Here is a 17,753-nt window from a genome sequence, read left to right on the forward strand (position 1 = left end):
AAGTGTGCAGATTACAAGGAAAGGGAACTGTAAACATTCTGTTATTTCAGTGGTTCAGTTACATTGATTTGTAACATCTGTTTCATTCTAGGTGGTTCAGTGGTATGTAAATTCACAATTGAAAACCCAGAAGAAAAAACATACACTGTGAAGCACTTGACGTCGAACACGAAATACAAGCTGGCCATTAAAGCATATACAGGCGGAGGAGAAAATTCTGCTACCAACTTCAGATACATCGATACACCACTTGACTGTGAGTACCGGCAGGGAGAAATGTTTCTCCTCACAGAAGGATTGGGAGGATGCTAGACCAATCTTCCTTTCTCGAGGGAAAACATTTAATTCTGAAAATGAAATATGTATACCGATGTGATATTTTGATGCTTTTAAGTGTCTGTGTTTTTAATTAAGAATGAAAAGAATTCCACAGGCGTACCATATCCTTCTGAGAAGTAGCGTAACTCATGCAGATTTGTAGGCCTAGTGAGTCCAGTTTGGTAGATCATTGAAGAATTGTTTTTGGATTTAATTCATACTACAATACAGGAGGAACTAAATACCAGTATGCAAATAGATAATTTCTGTATGGACTTCTGAATTTCCAATTATGATTGGTTTACTTATTAGTCTTTAAACCCACTGTCAAGCGAACTCTTTTGTAAGTCAGTAGCAGAGGGTTGTTTGAACACTGCAGTTTACTAACGGGGCAGATTAGATCTCCAAAGCAGAGCAGGAAATCACCTGCCTCTAGTTCTGTCCCCTTGAAAACACCATTCAGCAACCTTAGCTGTGAGATTTGTGATCCAAACTGGGAATGTCTAGTTGTGAAAAATTTGCCTGGGTTAAGGGTGGAGGGGGAGGAAAGGGCGAACTGTTGGTTGTGCAAGGACACTTCATGCTTTATGCTGTCTAAATAAAGGGCCCAAATGCTCACAGTACCCTATCAGAGGCAGTTCTGCATCTTGCACCTTTGCTCTATCTCCCATGCTCCAGCTTTAGGCACAGACATTTGTACTGGCATAATTGACCTAGGAAAGCTAAAAAGGAGAATGTAATGTGGCTGTTTATTTCCTGCTGTGGTTTGTGGTAGAGACACACAAGCTGGCTGGCACAGGGCAAGAGGGCAGCAGCCAGGGGAAGCTTTCAGAGGACACTTGCTCTTTGTCAGGTCCTATGTGTAGCAGCCTGAACTATTTGTGAAAAATATTCTAAGGTTATGTACTATAACCAGAAGTGAAAATACTGAGATCCTTACATCTGCATAAATCCTAGGAGAGCAAGAACACTGGCAGTGTCTGTCTTGATACGGTCTATCCATACTGGAGGTGCAGAGTTTATGCCAACTTTTTCTCACTGAAAAAATATGTTGCCTTTGGGAATCTGTAAGGAAATCTGAAACAAGTAGATGTGAAGTAAGATTACTACACTTTTAGCTTTTGGAAATGTATGCTTGTAGTTAAGAAGTTAAGATGAGGGCAAAAGGAAGGAACCTAGCAATAGTTCAATTTTGGCAATTGATATCTGAAGACATACAGCTATATCCCAGAACCTAGAGCCAAAATATCTTACAATCACAGGCAATTTCACTGCTGAGTTAGTGGCTCATATCCCACCTGGACTTGATAGTATTTCTATTGCAAAATCTCAGGCTATATTAAACAAGTGAGAAGTTGTAAACAAAATTTTCAAGTATTTTTCTTTTACAGCAGACATGCTGTACCTTCTAGTCCTGCTTGTGGTAGTTCCTTCATTAATAATGGCTGTATGCCTCTGGAAGATGAAGTGGTAAGTTATAATGTATTTTCTTCTTGCAGCCAGAGAATGCAAGTAGTGTAATTCACAAACCACAGCTGCTTCTTGTTGCTTCCAGCATGTTACAAAGCCTCGTTCATTTTTTCTTTGACTGTCCATCTGTGTGGATGTTTTAAGTATTTGGCTTGCAGCATTTCTGAGACAGTCGTCATTTCCAGCTGTTTCTCTACACATCTATGTGTTGCTTTGGCTGGCAGAATATGCTTTGATGAGAGAACAAAAAAACCACCACTTGTCCTGCTTTCTTATTTCCAGGGTGAAGGATTGCTGCTGTCCTGTGATACCTAGTCCTAACAAGAGCAAAGTGCTGTCATTCAAAGAGTTTAAAGTAAGGTCACTGAAAGTCTAGTATTTTTTATTTTCCCTTTCTTGATTAGTAAATATTCTCCAGTGTTAGCTGCATTTAACATCAGTGACACTCAAATGCAGAAATGAATGCAAATCAATATCCCCATTTCATGGAAAACTTTGTGATAGCCAGATACTGCTAAAAGTGAAAGCAAAATTATACACCAAGTGGAATTTTTTGCTGGAGTGCTTCTTCCAGCATTACTATTTGAAACACAGTACTATCTGAACATAACAGAACATACTGTGGGATGGATGCAGCTTACAAACTGTATCCGCCTGTCCCTCGGCTGCATGTGTCCCTTATGCTGTAATGCCAAGGAAGGAGGGTGATCTACTTAATGACTCCTGGGAGGACACATGGGACCCTGCCAGGTCTGATGGTGAGGAAAGAATTGGTAAAAGCTCCTAAGCTTCCCCTGTAGGTCCTATGAACCAGGAGCTGCTGCCTTAGTGCCATGTGCAGAGGGGCTGCATCAAGAAGGGTGGTCAGCAGGGTGAGGGAGGTGATTGCTCCCCTCTGCTCTGCTTTGTGATGCCGGTCCTGTAGTACAGTGTCCAGGGCTGGGGCCTCCAGCACGAGAAAGACATGGAGCTGTTGGAGTGGGTCCAGAGAAGGGCCACAGAGAGGATCATAGGGCTGGAGCACCCTCTCTATGAGGACAGGCTGAGGGATCTGGGATTGTTCAGCCTGGAGAAGAGGAAGCTCGTGGGAGACCTCACTGTGGCCTTCCAGTGCTTAAAGAGAGCTTATAGGAAAGGTGGAGACTGACTTTCTACACAGAAATTTTCACTAATTTCTGTTCATTTAATCCAAACTCAAAACATTAACAAGACAACTTTACAAGCATTTAAATTAATCACCCTCTTTTCTTTACTCCTGACTTCTTTCACTGAGCGTTTTTTTTTGTTTGATGCTTCTCCTGTAGATCGGTTCTGAGAAAGTACTAAAGCTAAGTGACTGCATTCCTGACACCCTATCACTGGATAATAAGGCCGAGGCCAAAAAATTACATCCACAGAGCCTGATGTCTTCAACGCCAACAGAAGATAAGACCGACGATCAGAATCTTTCCTCAGTTTATCATAACAAAAGTGAAGAGAGAAGCTTTACATCCACACCTACACCTCAGACTCACACTTGGTTTGAAAATTTTGCTTATTCTTCTCATCTCGCAGTTGAAACCAATCCCTCTGAAGCACCAGAGACACTACAAAGCTGCAAGGGAGAACTGTCAGCAGTGTCGTACCAGCCACAGTACTACCTCAACATTTTGAATGATGCTTCTACCTCATCACCTGGAGAAGCAGCTGGCAGGAAGACCAACCTGAGATACATTTCACAAACAGACGTGCACTGCATTGGAAGGAGGCTTTAATGTACCCTCTTTGACTGAGTCTGTCTATTGGTTGTGTCATAGAGTACAAACAGGAATTCCTGAAGGCACAGCAACTTCTCATTCCGATACAGGTTTTCACAAGCCCACATGTCCTAGTCCCGTTATCTCTGCAAAGCTGTTCATTGATGACTAGTACAAGAATACTGGCTTTTGCAGTGGAATGCTGCATGCTGTCATTTGATCAGAAATTACTGGCTTTAAGATTTGCAGGCTAATGTTTTGCAACCTGCGATATGCAGTGGGAGCCATTCTCCCATCAGGGCAGCTGTTTGTGGAGGAGTTACCAACACACTCATAGTGCCCATAGCCTTTTTTTGGCATTAACCCTTGCACGTAGCGAACTCCAGACAACTGTGTAAGTAGACACGAGTCAGATGCAGTTATATTAATCCCCTTTGCAAAGAGCACATTCAGGCTCTCTAATAGCTAGATCTTCAGATAGTATTGTTTGCATGTTAAAAAAAATAGTCTTCCTCCAGCTGGCAATGAAGGAAGGGCCTGCTGGCTGTGATTTTGAAACTCACAAAGACATTCCTTTTGGTCCTTGCACATTTTAGCTTGCAGCATTTGCAGAATCATGAATTGAGCACTACGGCTTTTTGATAACTGAGAATTTGAACAGCATACTGAGGTGAACTTGGTCGTCTTATATGTTGGTAAGGAAGCACAACAGACTGTATCCAAAAGTCCTTCATTTCAAAAACAAAACAAAACAAAACAAACTTGAAAGGCTAACTAAAATCACAAGTTTTCTGATCAGGTATCTAAGGAATTCTCATATAGGACTCAGTGAAAAAGTCAGATTGTCCCACAAACCACATATTAATGTTTGACGTGGCGCAGGTTCTTTATGGCAGAGGGGATGGCTCTAACAAGGCATCATTTCCTACTTCTGAGCTGCTGCTGCTGGGGCTTGGCTGCAGGAGTAGAGCATAAAGTGGCATGGATATTGTGGGTGGAGGTCATGCAGCTGGTACCGCCTTCCTGATGGGGGGTGATGTACCTGGGCCTGGCTGGAGCTCCCACCATCTCAGCGCCAGCAAAGGTCCTTTGGTCTTTCCTGGACTGAAAGATCTTGTCATTTGGAAGCACAAGAAGAGCTTACCAGCAGGTACAGGCCTGCCTGGCAGCCTGAGTGGTTAGCTGCTCTGCCTGTAACATACAAACCTTCCTGTGGGTTGCTCATGACAGCTCATTTCACAAAACATAGGAACAGACTATTTCAAAGAGAACAAGGCTTTTGTGTAGGTGGAAGGGTATAGTGAGGGCATTAGAAAAGTATTTCTCACATGGGGATAGAAAGGCATGTAAGTGGTTGTTTTTTTTTTTTTATGTTTTTGTTTTTCTCCAAGACATCTGTCTTGTATTAATAATGGTTGATTGTGTTCAAAACTGAAAGATTTATTTCTTGTATCTTGTTTATAATTCAGCTTTCACATCTGTTGTTGAAATGCTAACACTTGAACTGTACAAACATCACATAATGGAAAGTGACTAATTCTCAGTATCAGTAGTCTGAAGTTTTAAAATAAAAATGGTGTACAAAATACTAAGGAGTCCCCTTCTATTCTTACAGGACATCTTACAAAGTATTAATGTAAAAATATACTTTTGACAAGAAATGTTTATTTGGAAAGCTTCTGCTTGTTCTAGTTAATTAGCAACTTACAAATATAAATAGAATTCTTATCCATTTCTAGTACTAAGGGGTACATATGAGACCAGAACAACTATAAGAAGTTTAAGTACATTTTATTAACAATGCATCCCTTTGATAAGATTATGCTTCAGGAGGCTTTTAATGCCCATAGACATGAACTGTACACACTATACAAAAAAAAAAAAAAAAAAAGAAAAGAAAAAGAAAAAAAAACCACAAAAATCAAGGTGGGCAACACCATTTTGGGACAAGCCTCTGTTTAAATTATACACAGCTCAATGCAATATTCTTACGGAAAATATATAAATACTTTTTCTTTCTATGTTACAGGTATACAATATAAATCAGATTTCAATGTCTGTTCAGTGACCTACAAACACTAGAACCTCCAAATATGTAGCAGCGTATTACTAAATAAAGACAATGTGGGGCAGGGAGAGTAAGTCTCGAGATTTTCCTTGATCCCTTCCCTCCTCAGGATGATCAACTTACATCAACTCCTCTAATGCAGTTTTAGGGATGCTGACAGCCCAGTATTGGAACGATGTTTTAATTAAGCCTATAAAATGTCTACCTTCACTCCCTAAGATATTGCGTCTTGTGATGAAACAACCTACTCAGTGGCAAAATGGCATGTTACGCTTTTTGGCATTACTTACATTTCTCAAATTAAACTGTGTGTTTTACAAAGCAATTTAAGCAACATGTGCAATTTCTGCATGCTCTGGCATTACTATCCGTCTATGTCACAAAAACAGCCCAAAGAAAATCCATGTTCTTTACCAAACATACACAGCCGATGAAAACAGCTGTCCAGGGAACCAGAACCAAGCTAAGCCAAACAAAACAAGAAGAACTAGAACAGGGAGACTGGAGCTTTGACCAAGATAGAAACAGTGTTTCTAGCACGTTCCCAAAGGGTTTGTATGGTTCTCACCTTGTATACCTTTAATAAGCACATGATAACAAAGCAGAACAGAAAGAATGTCCAGGACCGCTTCCAGCTGGCTCCACACTGAGCCCCCAGTAACAGCACTTCTGCACGGCAGGAGGTGAGCAGAAAGCACGGAAGTGCCCCAAAGCATGGCAAGAATTTCACTGTGATTCCTCAGCTTGAGCTCATGCTCACAAGGTAACGTAACCCTCCTGACATGCAAAAAGCCAGGCATCAGACAAGAGCACAGATTAGGAAGCAGCAACTACTCTTTGATTTCCCACTAGGATTCGATTGACTATTATTTTTGAAATGTTTCTCACACAGCTATCTGCAGACACTGTGAAGCAGTGAGGGCCATACGTTTCTTCAGCTTCTCCGTGCAAATTGCAACTCTCATTCAAGACACCATAACATGCACTCCAAAATGACAAGAAAATGATCAGTACTGTCGCTACTGCCTTTTAAAATGTTTCTAAGGGCAGCTCACCTCGATGTGCCAACCTCTGCCCTCTGAACTACTGGCTGTTGTTTCTTGTGGGGAAAAATACTACTAAATCACTTAGGGCATGTATGTCAGGTCAAATAAGAACTGGCAGATAAGGAAAAGCGACTGTTGCCAGCACAATATGCCAAGGGTCCAGCATACAAGCTAAGTACCTCAATGCCTGACTATCTACAGCTCCAAGTGACAACCACGACAGCTGGAAGCATTCAGCATCCCTGAATTTCAGGGATCAAAAACCTCTTCCTCTTCCCTGTTTAGCACAGAGAAGCAGGAAATAACTCAGAGCCCTGGAATTACATATCTGCCCTAGTAAAAGGGCTCTCCCTTTCCACTGACTACCAAAGATGACCAAGAAAGTGAGTCAGATAATTTAGTAAGCCACATTCTCCTGGCTTCCTAGTCAGGCTCTCTCTCCTCCCATGAAGGCTTTCACCTCAGACCCATTCGGAGTAATTCCTATGTGAGCATGCTTAAGCAGTCAGGAGTTTCCTCTGCCATAGCAAACTGAATTTGTATACAGTGTCAATGAACGCTGTCTGCTTTACCATTTGTTCGACTGTATTCCAACCACGAGTGGGTCTGTCAGCTCCCCTTCCTACCCCTTCTAGGAAAAGTAGAAGGATTCTTTATTAGGTTTAATAGAGACACTTTTTTTTTTTTTTTTTAATTTACCACAGTTTTCTTTTGAAGTTTTATCATGATGCAAATAAAGCCCCAAAATAAGAACTTTAAAAGGGATATTAAAAAAAGGAATTGATAGAATTAGAAATTCACAGTTTATAACTAAGTATCAGTATCCCTTCATTTGCTAATTAAAATGAAACACTAGTATGAGCTTAATGTAAATTACCTCTAGAAATGTATGTTATGTACAGACTTTACAACCTTTATGCTTACTTGTTGAAATCTACTGACACTCACACACTTTTAGAAAAAAATCATTTTAACTAAATTTGCAGCAATAATACAGACATCAAGTTTCTGTAGTTATGGATCCCCATACAAGCAAGTATTTTAGGAAATTTAAGATTCAAAATATTTCAAAAGTATACTGACATTGCTTTGCTTACCTTCTTCTATAATCAGAGGCCTTTCTATTGCGCTTTCTACTTTAAGTGCTATGTATTAAGCTGGTAACAAATGAACACGTGTGTTTTATTTAAATACAGGTGATAAAACTTGTTTATTTTGCTTTAACTGAAAAAAAAATAATACATGGAGTTGTTTGATGTAACCCCATCTAGTTACTAAAACAAATCTCTTGTACTCTAGCCTAACTGAGGTAGTGTTTGAAACTACTGTGTAAGATACGCCAGCCCCATTTTTGGGAACATTACATTACTTCCTTTGGAGTTTACACCACTATTTGGTCTACTGTGGTTGGCATTTTGGTTATACAGATTTCTTATAGCCAGGAAAGTCCATCACTGGTGTGGTATGTTTTCAGAATATTTCAAAACATTTGACACAGATGCATTATGTCTGTCACTGACTACCAAATATTTGAATTCGAAGATTTGTTCCTTCTTTCCGTGGGAACTCATGAGAAGAATCTCAGGAACTAGACTTGGCTATGAGCAGCAACTTACAGATCTGCGTTATGAGAACCTGATGGTACACAGTGCACATAAGAACTCAGTGAAGTGATATCTGCAAAGCAGTGCTTATGCGGCAAGATGAAGTTTTCAATAAAAGCAAGTACATTTTAAAATGTCACTAGGATTCATGTTTTACTGCTCACAAGACAACTTACTGAAATCCCCAGTAGCATAGCTAGTAAGAATATGGTTATGCGTATCACTTATCTTATAAATTTCACTTATCTTCACTTAAGTATTAATCTCACAATTATAAAAATGGTAAAAGTGAATGGATAAAAATACGTTCTACTTAGTACAGTCCAGCTGAATTGTTCACCTATATCAAAATCAAAGGGTAACCCCTTCTATGACAGTCATCCTAACAAAGGTGGCCATGCTACTGTATATATACACATTTGCATATATTTATATTACCTTTGCATGAAGGCTTCTGAATTTTTAGATGCATTATAAAAGTGATAGGACTCCTATGTTTTTCCTTTCCATTAGGCTTGCACTCTTCATTTTAGAAACTTCACCAGTTTGATAGAGACTTGTGTCATCCTCATTAACAGTCACTGTATCACATAACTTTCACAACAAGTCTCAAATTCCAATATAAAATTTTAAGTTCTGTTGCTTCAAAGTTTGGTACTTAAGGCTTTTCACTACAATTATTAGCACTATCTGATGCTTGATCACTCATCCACTGAAAACTCAATCAAACCTTTGTTTTTACAAAAGGCTGTTTTCATGGAACTTGGAAAACCGCTCATATGCCTTCTCACAAAAGCAGCAATGATTAAATGTCTTCAAGTCTAGTTTATACAATATTCATTTATCTGATACAAATCATGCCTGTTAAAGGTTTTTAGTTAAGAATAAGACCAACGTTCACACTATATGAGCATGAGTGTAGAAACTGCAAACGCATGCATATCATTCAGGGAAAACAATTTGATTTCAGCATTTTAACTTTAAATGATTTGCTGTTTTTAAATCAAACTGTAGTGAAAATCCTTAACTGGTTCAGATAAGATACATGTATGTAAATGTAATGAAAATGGAGAGACTGCTAATAAAACAACTTACAACTACAGTAACATTAAAATAACTTAAAGGAACCTCAGATTCAGAGGCTTTTCTTCCTGTCTGAAGTTACAAACCCCCCAAGTAGTGTTATAAACAGTACAAAAAAATCAACAGAAAAGATCTAACATTTATCCCCTGCTGTCCACGATCACAGCACAGCTCCCCATTGCTGGCAACGGAATGCACCCTCATCCAACTCCTGGGGTTTGATAATAGAAAAAAAAAAAAAAAAGCAAGGCATAATTCTGCTTCTCCAGAACAGAATTAGAAGTCAATCATAGGTGTCTCTGTGTGTTGTTCTTTTTTTTTTTGTTGTTGTTTGTTTTTTAATTTAAGGTAAAAAATGAAATGAAGACTTGTGGAGGTGTTCAGTGCTTGGCTCTTGCATATACTGATAATTCCTATTATTAGTACTACATAATGTTTAATAAATCCCCAAGGGACTCCATAGACTAGGGCAGTAATTGGTTGAGGAAGAAAAAGTTTTTCAGTTCATTCTTCAGGTACCAGTATCTTCTGGAACAGTATAAAAGATGATGCTCCAAACTTTATTATCCAGTCAATTGGAGGACGTCTGAGAATTCCAGGAAGTCTGTATGTAATGAACTGTGTGAGACAGAGGTCAGGATTCAGCTGATACATCAGTTACTGGTTGCTTTGTTGATGCTGCTAAAATAGCCTCCGCTTCTTCATGCATCTGAAAGAAGTCAGGTGAAGTATTAATGTCATTAGACATTTTACAAGAATGACATCAAAAAATTATTGTTTTTAATAAAAACACCTGGAAGCATTTATAATTCAGCATAATGAAGCTTGCACCCAGGTGGCACATTTTCGTTCCTGCCAATCAGATGCCAATCACCTCCACTTACCTGTAAGAACTGCACATCTTGAAACAGCTCCTGAATGAATCTTCTGGATGGGAGTCGAAATGTGCAATGTGCTAACAAGTAGGACACCTCAGAATACAGGCATATGTCATCAAATGCTTGAGGATACTTCTCCTTAATTCTGATCAACAGCAAAAAAAAAAAACCAACAGATTTTTACAAGTACTGAGATATGGTTTTCATTATATTCTTTAAAACTAAACAATTAAATCTTGACTTTCATAATTAATGAGCTAGAACTCTTCAGTATTAGGCATTATAATTCTGGATCTGATGGACAAAGAAAAATCAGATCAGACAGCATTATGTCTTATAAAACTGGAAGAAACTTACATTAAAAAGATGAACTAGAATATTCTATACACCTTTCAGAATAGATATCTGAGACCACCTAGTCTCTACAACAGATACTGAAAAATAACTGCAAAGAGGCATCCACATGTATAGCAGTACTAAGAAGTAAATAGAGAGAATATAAAGGATATTTTATAAATAAGATGACCATTACTGAATTTTCTTTTTGCAGCTGTATGCCTGTTTTCAACATCATTAGTCCAGAAGCCTGGTTCCTATTGCAGTATTTAGTCCATATACTATATTCTATACTTTTACCATGACTTTTGAACATGAATACATGCCAGTACTGGTACCCTTCCTTAAAGCAGATTTGTGTTTTTCAAGAAGCTATTTTGTTACCTTGGCTACTTAAGTCAGACAGCAAAAAATAAAGCAATTATCTTTCTTTTTCTTTCTTTTTTTTTTTTGTTAAGATGCAAGACAAACTGAGTATACAGTGACAAATCATTCTCTCTCTACTCAGCACTGGTGAGGCTGTACCGCAAGCACTGTGTTCAGTTCTGGGCCCCTAATTACAGGAAAGACATCATGTCCTTGGACTGTGTCCAGAGAAGGGCAATGAAGCTGGTGAGTGGTCTGGAGCACAAATTTTTTGAGGAGTGGCTCGCGGCACTGGGATTGCTTATAGTCTGGAGAACAGGAGACGCAGGGGAGGTTGTAGCAAGATGGGAATTGGCCTGTTCTCCCAGGTAATCACTGACAGGATGAGATATGTCAGGGCAGGCTCAGCTTGGATATTAGGAAAAAATTCTTCTCTCAAGAGCGGTAATACACTGGAAGAAACTGCTGAGGGATGTGGTGGAGCCACTATTCAAGAAGCGTGTAGACACAGTACTTAGGGACATAGTTCAGTGAGTGCAGCAGTGATGGATTGATGGCTGGACTATGACTGGATGATCTTAGAAGCCTTTTCCAACCACAATAATTCTGTAATTCTGTACTGTTAAATTAGTGATTTGAAGAAGAATGGGAAGGGAAAGACAGAAACAGAGCAAATAATATTAAAAGGCAAATTCTTTGCTTAGCTTTTACACTATGTTCAGCTATCTCCACTAGCTCACAATAGCTTCTGCTTGACGCTATCTCGAGAAGTAAGAAATAAGATCAAACTCTACCTCAAAAAGCTTAGAGAATATAAACAACTGGATGTTGATAAAACACGTGAAGTGTATTTAACTTACGTCAGGAGTCCAGTTTCATGGCCCTTAGTTCCCACTGAACTACTCAAATTGATTACTAAACGTAAGACTTCTTTCCGGAGAAGTATTCTGCACACTGGCGTATCATCTGGGATTGATTTTACTCCTGAAAAATCAAATGAATCAATTAGCAAATCAGCACTTTGATTGTGCTAATTTTACATCACATAAGCCCATTCTGAAATTCTGAATACACAAACACATGCACACACATACAGGTATTTCCATATATATTCTCAGTGCTCTTGAATTCTCATAAGAATTTAAACACATTTTCAGGAAGCCTTTTTTAAAGATAAACTAGCATTTCAAAAATCCATAGAGACATCTGGGAAAACTGAAGACTAAACACAGACTCAACTGCAACGCTGTATCTATTACTAAAGCATGTTATTGGGTGAGATACTATATAAGGAGTTACATTAATTCAAAATAGAAAGTGAATCAAAAACTGAAATGTCTCTCTTTAAAGAAATTCCATATATTTTTTAAAGATCTTTTACTTTTTTTCTACTGCGTTATTTTAAAGAGAACAAAAAAGGCAACCTCACTGCAATGTAGGATTGAGAGATGTTTAACTGCAAAATTCCATAAAACCAAAGCAGAATTTTCAAGTACATTTTTCTATCTGACATCATAATGGACAATGCGGCTACCTCACTGATGAGGGCATCCAAAAGTGGTTTATTTTAAGTAACAGACATAACTTTATTCCAGTACGTAAAAACAATTCCATAGTACCTAAAAATACTGTAAGAGCTACAGCTTTTAATTATACTAGCTTTCAAACTCACCTAGTACAAGCTCTGTACTCTTGGTGCTGCTGGCTGAACCGTGGGATACTGCATCACTACAGCCTGAAATTCCAGAAAATTTGGAGGAATGCACATCTAAGTGATTGTGTATGGCCTGCCCACACCAGTCAGGATATGGAATGTCTGAGAAATCTGACAGAAACAAAGTGTTACATCGCTGTTATTTTCCTCACCTGATTCTTTTCAACAATGTTAAATATGCAGTATCCTGATGCACTCAGTATGGTAACTGCCAGCATATAAAAAAGCTGGAAATTGGATGCTGAATTTTGGACTAGTTATATTCAAAATGTTTCAAAATCTTTTGGATGTTTAAAAAGCTATTAGAAATATCTAAAAAACGTGCAAACAACTTGTCAGACTAAGGCCCCTAGGAATTGAGAAGACCAATGTCCACAGAAATACCATTAATTGCATAAAAAGTTTATTACTATGAATTTCATGGTCAATATCAATAAGAACAAACCTAAAGACCCACCACTTAAAGACCAACAAAATTTATCGTTCTCAGTTTTATCACGCATCCCCACAAGGAACACAGACCTGCACGATTATAGGAAGAGTTCACTTTGTTATTAGGCTGATAACCCAGAATTTGAATGCAGACACAATAAAGGCAGTTCTCATCTGTGTGCTCCTGTAAACCAGTATCCTCTGTATTTTCTAAGAACTGAGAGGCATCTGAACGGCTGGTATTCATTATTTCTGTGAGACTGATCTGCTGTCGGAGCATCTGAAAAGGACTTTTGACGGCATCACTTGTGCCCGATGGAAGACCTGTAGGTAAGCAGAGAACAGAAAAAGCAATATAACAAGACTATCAGTTAATACAACACAATTTTAATTAAATTTCTTATTCTAAAGCTAGGGGAGGATCTAATAATTTTTTAGTTTTTGTTTTATTATTTTAAACTCCTAAAATCTGTTAAAATTCCAGAAATAAACTTCAAGCTTTAGCCCCAGCTCAATACAGTATTGAAAACGATTGAATAAAATCTCTAAACACACATTGCAAGAAAGTATGCAATTAGTTCCAAAGGTACATACATAGTGACAACTAATCACCCTATCACCAATATGTTACAAATTTTCATAGTATCAAACAGAATTAATACAATATATCCAAAGTATACCTTGTATGTTCACAAATGAAAATAGAAACCAGTTTAAGAACTGTTGCTTGCAACATAAAGAAACTAAACTTAATGCAGGAAAAGGACAAAGCCTTCAGAGCTCATCCTCTGATATCAACAAGTTAGTTATGAACAAAATATACTGCAACTTAGCAAATCACAGAATCATTCCTTCAAGAAAATCTGTATTATATATTACACTACAACCATGAAAGACAAGGAGTAAGTAGGATGTGTTTATTCGTATCCTCAAGTGGTTGTAATAAAGTTCCAGTTATTGAGAAGAAAGACAACAGCTATACTACACTACTCTGGAACCAGCATCAATATAGCTGTCCTACTGAAAAAAACATACATTGATGCCCTACAGACATGAGATTGCTCTTGAAAGCGCTTTCCAGAACAAGTCAGGCATTTGTAAAGCACTGGCAATTCTCATGTACCATGTCCCATCACCTCCAATGATCAACTGTCATGGAAACATCACAGAAAGATACAATTAACTTCCGAAATAAACATAACCCTTTTATTAGTTCCTATAAATTCATATGTTAAGAGTAAAATTTCCATATAGCATCTTAATATATATTATACACACATATACATCTATTAGCTTAAATAGTTTTCTTTTTTAAACGCACTATCACTACCCATCATCAGCTAGCATTAGCTCATATTACAATGGACTGGTGGATGGAGTTCAGTGAAATTATACTACCTTGCCTTGTACTAGATTCAAAAGAAAAAATGAATTAATGATCTACTATCCTAAAATCTAGAACACAGTTGTCAAAGCTCAACAACTAAAAATAACCTTTTCTGTTATGACCAAAAAAACCCAAACAATCAACCCCAAACAACATATGTACAAATAAAAACAGGAAGTTACAAAACAGAAATAAAATACCTCCTGCATCAGGTGCAAAAACTCTTGCTCCACGGTCATCAAATGGAGGAGTTGTTTTCTTCTGGAAATATGGGGTCTCTTTTACCTGGAATATTCAAGAAACAATCAAATTTAGCACAGGTGATAATTATACCCGAAGAAGATTTTGTGAGGACAATTACAACAGAAAGATCTAATAAGAGTACTAAAGAGAAGCCAATGAAAACAAGAAAACAGATCTGTGAACAAACACTGACAAAGTAAGGCTTATAAACAGTCCCTAAGTGGAAAAAACATAGCGATGGCCTGCAAGATGTAGAGATGAGAGAGGAGAACCGAAGCAACACAAATACACCATAAAAAACATGAAGGAAAGAAAGAAAGTATTCACACAAAGGAGAACAGAAAGGTAATACTGGAGATCTTGCCTTTGCCTTCGTTACTTTTGAGGAAGGAATGAGATTTTAAAGGCAAAGACTAAGTAAATTAAAGTTTAGAAAGCCACAGATTTATGTTTGACATAGAAAATGTCCTCTCTTTGATAATTACATAACAGACTGCTAAACTACGTGAGCTATCAGTGTGTTACATTGCAATGTGTTTTAACTAAGCAGATAGAGGAATTCAACTGGTAACACAGAAGCAATCACAGAATCGTAGGGGTTGGAAGGGACCTCTATGTATCAAGTCCAACCCCCCACTAAAGCAGCTTCCCTACAGCAGGTTGCATGCACAGACATCCAAGCCAGTCTTGAATATTTCCACAATACATTCCTTCAACATGCAACATCCTGTTTTCCTCTTTTCTGTAGATCTACTCAGTTCCGATGCAAATGTAACAGTTCACTACCTTTCATTAAAGAATGCAAATAAACCCATTTATAGTATCAAATACATACCTGGAATATTTCATTGATATCCACGGGAAGAGCAAGGCCAATGTAATCATCAGAGCTTCCATACGTTGCATTAGAAACCATGGAGCGAACAGAGGAAGAACGCTGAAGTGTGTTTTGGTTAATAGGACTTAATAAATCTTCCTTATCTAATGAAGCATAACTTAAAGCTTTCATGAACCTGTAACAATAAAATAAATTGCAGTCTTAGAAAATCTGTCATCCTGTCATCTCTGCACATTACAAATAAGAAGGGCTGCAGTCACAAAGACTACCCTCATCTTTCCTTTACAAAATCCAGAACTTGTTGCTCCTGTAGCTACAGATTCATTTCTGTTCTGCCTCGTGTCACACTGCATTGCTTTGCAGTTCATTGGGAAAAATTTGTGACCTCTCTGGAAGCCCTAGGACATGGACTTGAAAAAATAGCTGGATAAAGCTTCTGCTTAATTGGCTGCCAACCCTATAAAAGCACAAGTTTTATTCAACTTAAGTCTAAAAATGTACAGCCCAAACACAAATCATTGCAGATTTTGGCTTTTTTAACTGCTAAATGTCTCATATTTGAGTGCACTTGTCTGTACTGGCAAAACGTAGTGACAGAATGATTATCCACAAATTCAAACCTCAGGCACATTACTGCAAATGCAAAGGTGGACCTTCTAGGAACCAGAGATGGAACACTTTTTCTACAGCGCAAGGACATCTTGGTGTGGAATAATTTGCTCTACTTAAGAATACAAAGAGCAAATATGAAGCTACACAGTGAGCAGTGCTGACTGTGACAAGCAACCTGAGGAAGAGAGAAATAGGTTGGAAAAATAAGACAGGAGATCCGAGGTTGGAGAACGTGCCCTCAGTGCTGGAATGAGTCTTGAAGATGAAAATCTCGTTTGGCCACCTCTCATTCTAGTCCTCATTAAAATTATAAACCTACAAATGCTTTCTGCAAATCAAGCAAAAGCAGATTGTCTACACAGTGGAGTAAAACTTCCTATTCCATGACAACTGCAAGTTGTCTTCGTGCTTTCGTCACTGTTCTTCCTCAAAACAAAATTAAAAGGAAAAAAAAATAAATCCACACATATAAAGTCATATTTGGGTTTACGTAAAAAGAACTGAAAAGGTTAAGAAGATACAAGTGTACAAGATACAAGAAGATGCTAAATGCTAACTACTAGTCAGAGCACATAAAAATCATTACACTGCTGCCATGGCTTTGGCTTGTGTAGAGTTAGGTGCTTTGGACTTTTGATAAAAACATCAGTGTTTCAGTTGTTGCTCAGCAGAGCCAAGGACAGCTTCTCACACTGCCCTGCCAGCGAGGGGCTGGAGCGACACAGGGAGCTCAGAGGGAACAAAACCAGAACAGCTGACTTAACAAGCCAACGGGATGTTCCATACCACACAATGTCACACTGAACAATAAAAGCTGAAGGAAAGAAGGAAGAAGGGGTGGGAGAATCTTTGGAGTGATGGCATTAGTATTCGTGACAGTTGCTGCACATGTGGAGCCCTGCTGTCCTGGCAGTGGCTGAATGCCCAGCTGCTGACGGAAAGTGGTCAATAAATTCCTCACTGTGCTTTGCTTCTACTGGGGCTTCTGTTCTTGAACTTCTACCTGATTCTCTCCCCACTCCACTCAGGGACAGTACGTGAGCATCCATGAGGTGCTGATTTGCCTGATGGTGTAACACCATAAGTATATCACAGCCTAATCACAAAAATAGCAACTGTCCACCAGAATCAATGCCTTAACACACAGTACATGACTACACTAGACTGAAAGAGATTGCATGTAGTGATAGAGCAATTGTCCACATGAGCACTGCTTTATTCATAGCAGAAGTGGAAAGCATGCAGTGAACTGAAGAATGAAAAATTACAAGCAGAGAACAATGATTAAGTAGGGGTAAATGAATTTGGAGAAGTTGATTTCATCCCTGACTCAGCCACAAATGTGATATTACTGATGAACATATTGATTTTTTTTAATAAAAAAGACTTGCAAAATTAAGTTTTCCACAAGAGTCTCTAAGTCCTTTCAAAATTTGAAATTTGACTTGCACAGCAGCTGAATGATCCTACTGAAATCAATTTAAAATTCCAATTTGAACTACTCTACATAATACTAAGAAGGGGAGAAGGAAGGAAACACTAAAAGGAAATTACTAATTGTGTTTGAAGAGTTACAGAAGACAAACACCACCTTCTGCACTATTTCCCTACTTGGAAGCAAA

The 17,753-nt window shown here is 38.3% G+C and overlaps 2 protein-coding genes across 9 annotated transcripts in view; one reads left to right on the forward strand and one right to left on the reverse strand.

Annotated features, from left to right (window-relative positions):
* OSMR (oncostatin M receptor) overlaps positions 1–5,112 on the forward strand; it is a 32,228-nt gene extending 27,116 nt beyond the window's left edge. For 5 of the 8 annotated variants that reach the window (XM_004937201.5, XM_004937202.5, XM_046905676.1 and 2 more), the window contains 4 exons: positions 92–256; positions 1,710–1,788; positions 2,071–2,143; positions 3,093–5,112. In XM_004937201.5, the coding sequence (XP_004937258.1) occupies positions 92–256; positions 1,710–1,788; positions 2,071–2,143; positions 3,093–3,542 (767 nt within the window). In that variant the 3' untranslated portion in view covers positions 3,543–5,112. The remainder of the gene's footprint in view (positions 1–91; positions 257–1,709; positions 1,789–2,070; positions 2,144–3,092) is intronic. The other 3 variants (XM_015277535.4, XR_001463919.4, XM_015277536.4) reach the window with 3 other exon arrangements.
* A 57-nt stretch (positions 5,113–5,169) lies between these two features.
* The window catches only part of RICTOR (RPTOR independent companion of MTOR complex 2), an 80,132-nt gene continuing 67,548 nt past the window's right edge, over positions 5,170–17,753 (reverse strand). Inside the window, exons 32-38 of the mRNA XM_003642978.6 lie at positions 15,517–15,694; positions 14,639–14,723; positions 13,142–13,375; positions 12,578–12,730; positions 11,766–11,889; positions 10,210–10,348; positions 5,170–10,034 (exon numbers count right to left, since the gene is read on the reverse strand). Of these exons, the coding sequence (XP_003643026.1) occupies positions 9,960–10,034; positions 10,210–10,348; positions 11,766–11,889; positions 12,578–12,730; positions 13,142–13,375; positions 14,639–14,723; positions 15,517–15,694 (988 nt within the window). The 3' untranslated portion in view covers positions 5,170–9,959. The remainder of the gene's footprint in view (positions 10,035–10,209; positions 10,349–11,765; positions 11,890–12,577; positions 12,731–13,141; positions 13,376–14,638; positions 14,724–15,516; positions 15,695–17,753) is intronic.

The sequence above is a fragment of the Gallus gallus genome, chromosome Z (genome assembly GCF_016699485.2).
Source record: "Gallus gallus isolate bGalGal1 chromosome Z, bGalGal1.mat.broiler.GRCg7b, whole genome shotgun sequence".
NCBI classification, from domain to species: Eukaryota; Metazoa; Chordata; class Aves; order Galliformes; family Phasianidae; genus Gallus; species Gallus gallus.